Raw genomic sequence first — 1,466 nt, forward strand, 5'->3', positions numbered from 1 at the left:
TTTTTACATGAAAATTATAATTATAATTTTTTTTACATGAAAATTATAATTATAATTTTTTTTACATGAAAATTATAATTATAATTTTTTTTACATGAAAATTATAATCATAATTTTTTTTACATGAAAATTATAATTATAATTTTTTTTTACATGAAAATTATAATTATAATTTTTTTTTGCATGAAAATTATAATTATAATTTTTTTTTACATGAAAATTATAATTATAATTTTTTTTTACATGAAAATTATAATTATATTTTTTTTCAAGTTCTCCTCAAGTTTTAAATTGAAATTAAGCCTGGATAAAAGTAAAGTTCGACCAAGTCTCAAATACTTCAACTGACTTCCAAAGAAGTAAAAATTTCCCACCGAATTAATACTTTCATTGGGCCTCAAAGTCCCAATTGCCATTGAGTATATTCTTTAAAAAATTACCCAAAATATCCACAAAGTGTCAAAAAAAATCAAATCACCGCCAAGATCCGTAAACGCCCCTAAAATATCCAAAAAAAAAAACCTAAAATGGCGATGATCCACCCGCCACAAATTAGAAACCAATCCCGAAGCAATAGTCCCCGAAAATAAAAATCAGGTCAATCCCCGAGTGCCAGTCAATTCCCCTTGACAATCACCAGAGGCACCAGATCCCTTCGAAATCCAACGTCATCCCCGGGGGTATTCAAACCCAAGATATTGACGTACCCCGACACCGTGTCAAAGCGCATAGAAAAATAAATCTGAAAAAGTGAGGTCACTCATACACCCGATGTAGACACAGCACAATAGTACCCCGTATCACTTATTCGTGGTTCGCATTTCCCGGTGTACAAAAGAGACAAGGGTGTGGGTGGGGAGGTCGGAGGGGTCGGATATCCCGGGACCCATCACCGGTGCAAACACTCGCTCTTCGCTGAGATTGCGCGGCCGCGACCCTATTTATTATTCACTAACTCGGCCCGTAGTCGAGCGTCAGTCGTGCATCCACGCCCCCCAGCATCCCAGCATCCCAGCATCCCACTGGCTCCAGTTGCCCATCAGTCGCATCTGCACAACGCGAATATTCCTGACCCCTCACCACACCAACCCCTCCCCACCCCACCACCTCTCTCAACCCCTCTTGACCCACCCCCTCCCCCCTGCCCCATGGTCTAACCATTGCCCGCTGTAACGAGGCAAACCTAATTAACCCGAGTCCTAATGGTGTTGGTTACAGTGGTATCAACAGCGTATCGAACAGCCTCGCAGCATCGCCAACAGCAACCGGAAGGTCACCCAACACGGAATCCAACCAGGACGGGGCTGCGGCCTTCCACCGGGTCCTCTGCGCTGATACATTTGTCGAGAAAGAGCGGAGATTGTCGGAAATGATTCTGCAGTTGCAGTTTCTTAGGGAGCAGCTGGTACAGCAGCAGGACCAGATCAAGGTGAGTCTCTGATATAAATGGTCGTGAGGGGAGGGGG

The 1,466-nt window shown here is 42.0% G+C and overlaps 1 protein-coding gene across 1 annotated transcript in view; it reads left to right on the forward strand.

Annotated features, from left to right (window-relative positions):
* Window positions 1-1,466, forward strand: part of Sox102F (transcription factor Sox102F) — a 42,798-nt gene that overhangs the window by 21,149 nt on the left and 20,183 nt on the right. Inside the window, exon 3 of the mRNA XM_011300575.1 lies at window positions 1,219-1,429. Coding sequence (XP_011298877.1) covers window positions 1,219-1,429 — 211 coding nt within the window. The remainder of the gene's footprint in view (window positions 1-1,218; window positions 1,430-1,466) is intronic.

Source organism: Fopius arisanus, unplaced genomic scaffold, assembly GCF_000806365.1.
Source record: "Fopius arisanus strain USDA-PBARC FA_bdor unplaced genomic scaffold, ASM80636v1 scaffold00018, whole genome shotgun sequence".
NCBI classification, from domain to species: domain Eukaryota; kingdom Metazoa; phylum Arthropoda; class Insecta; order Hymenoptera; family Braconidae; genus Fopius; species Fopius arisanus.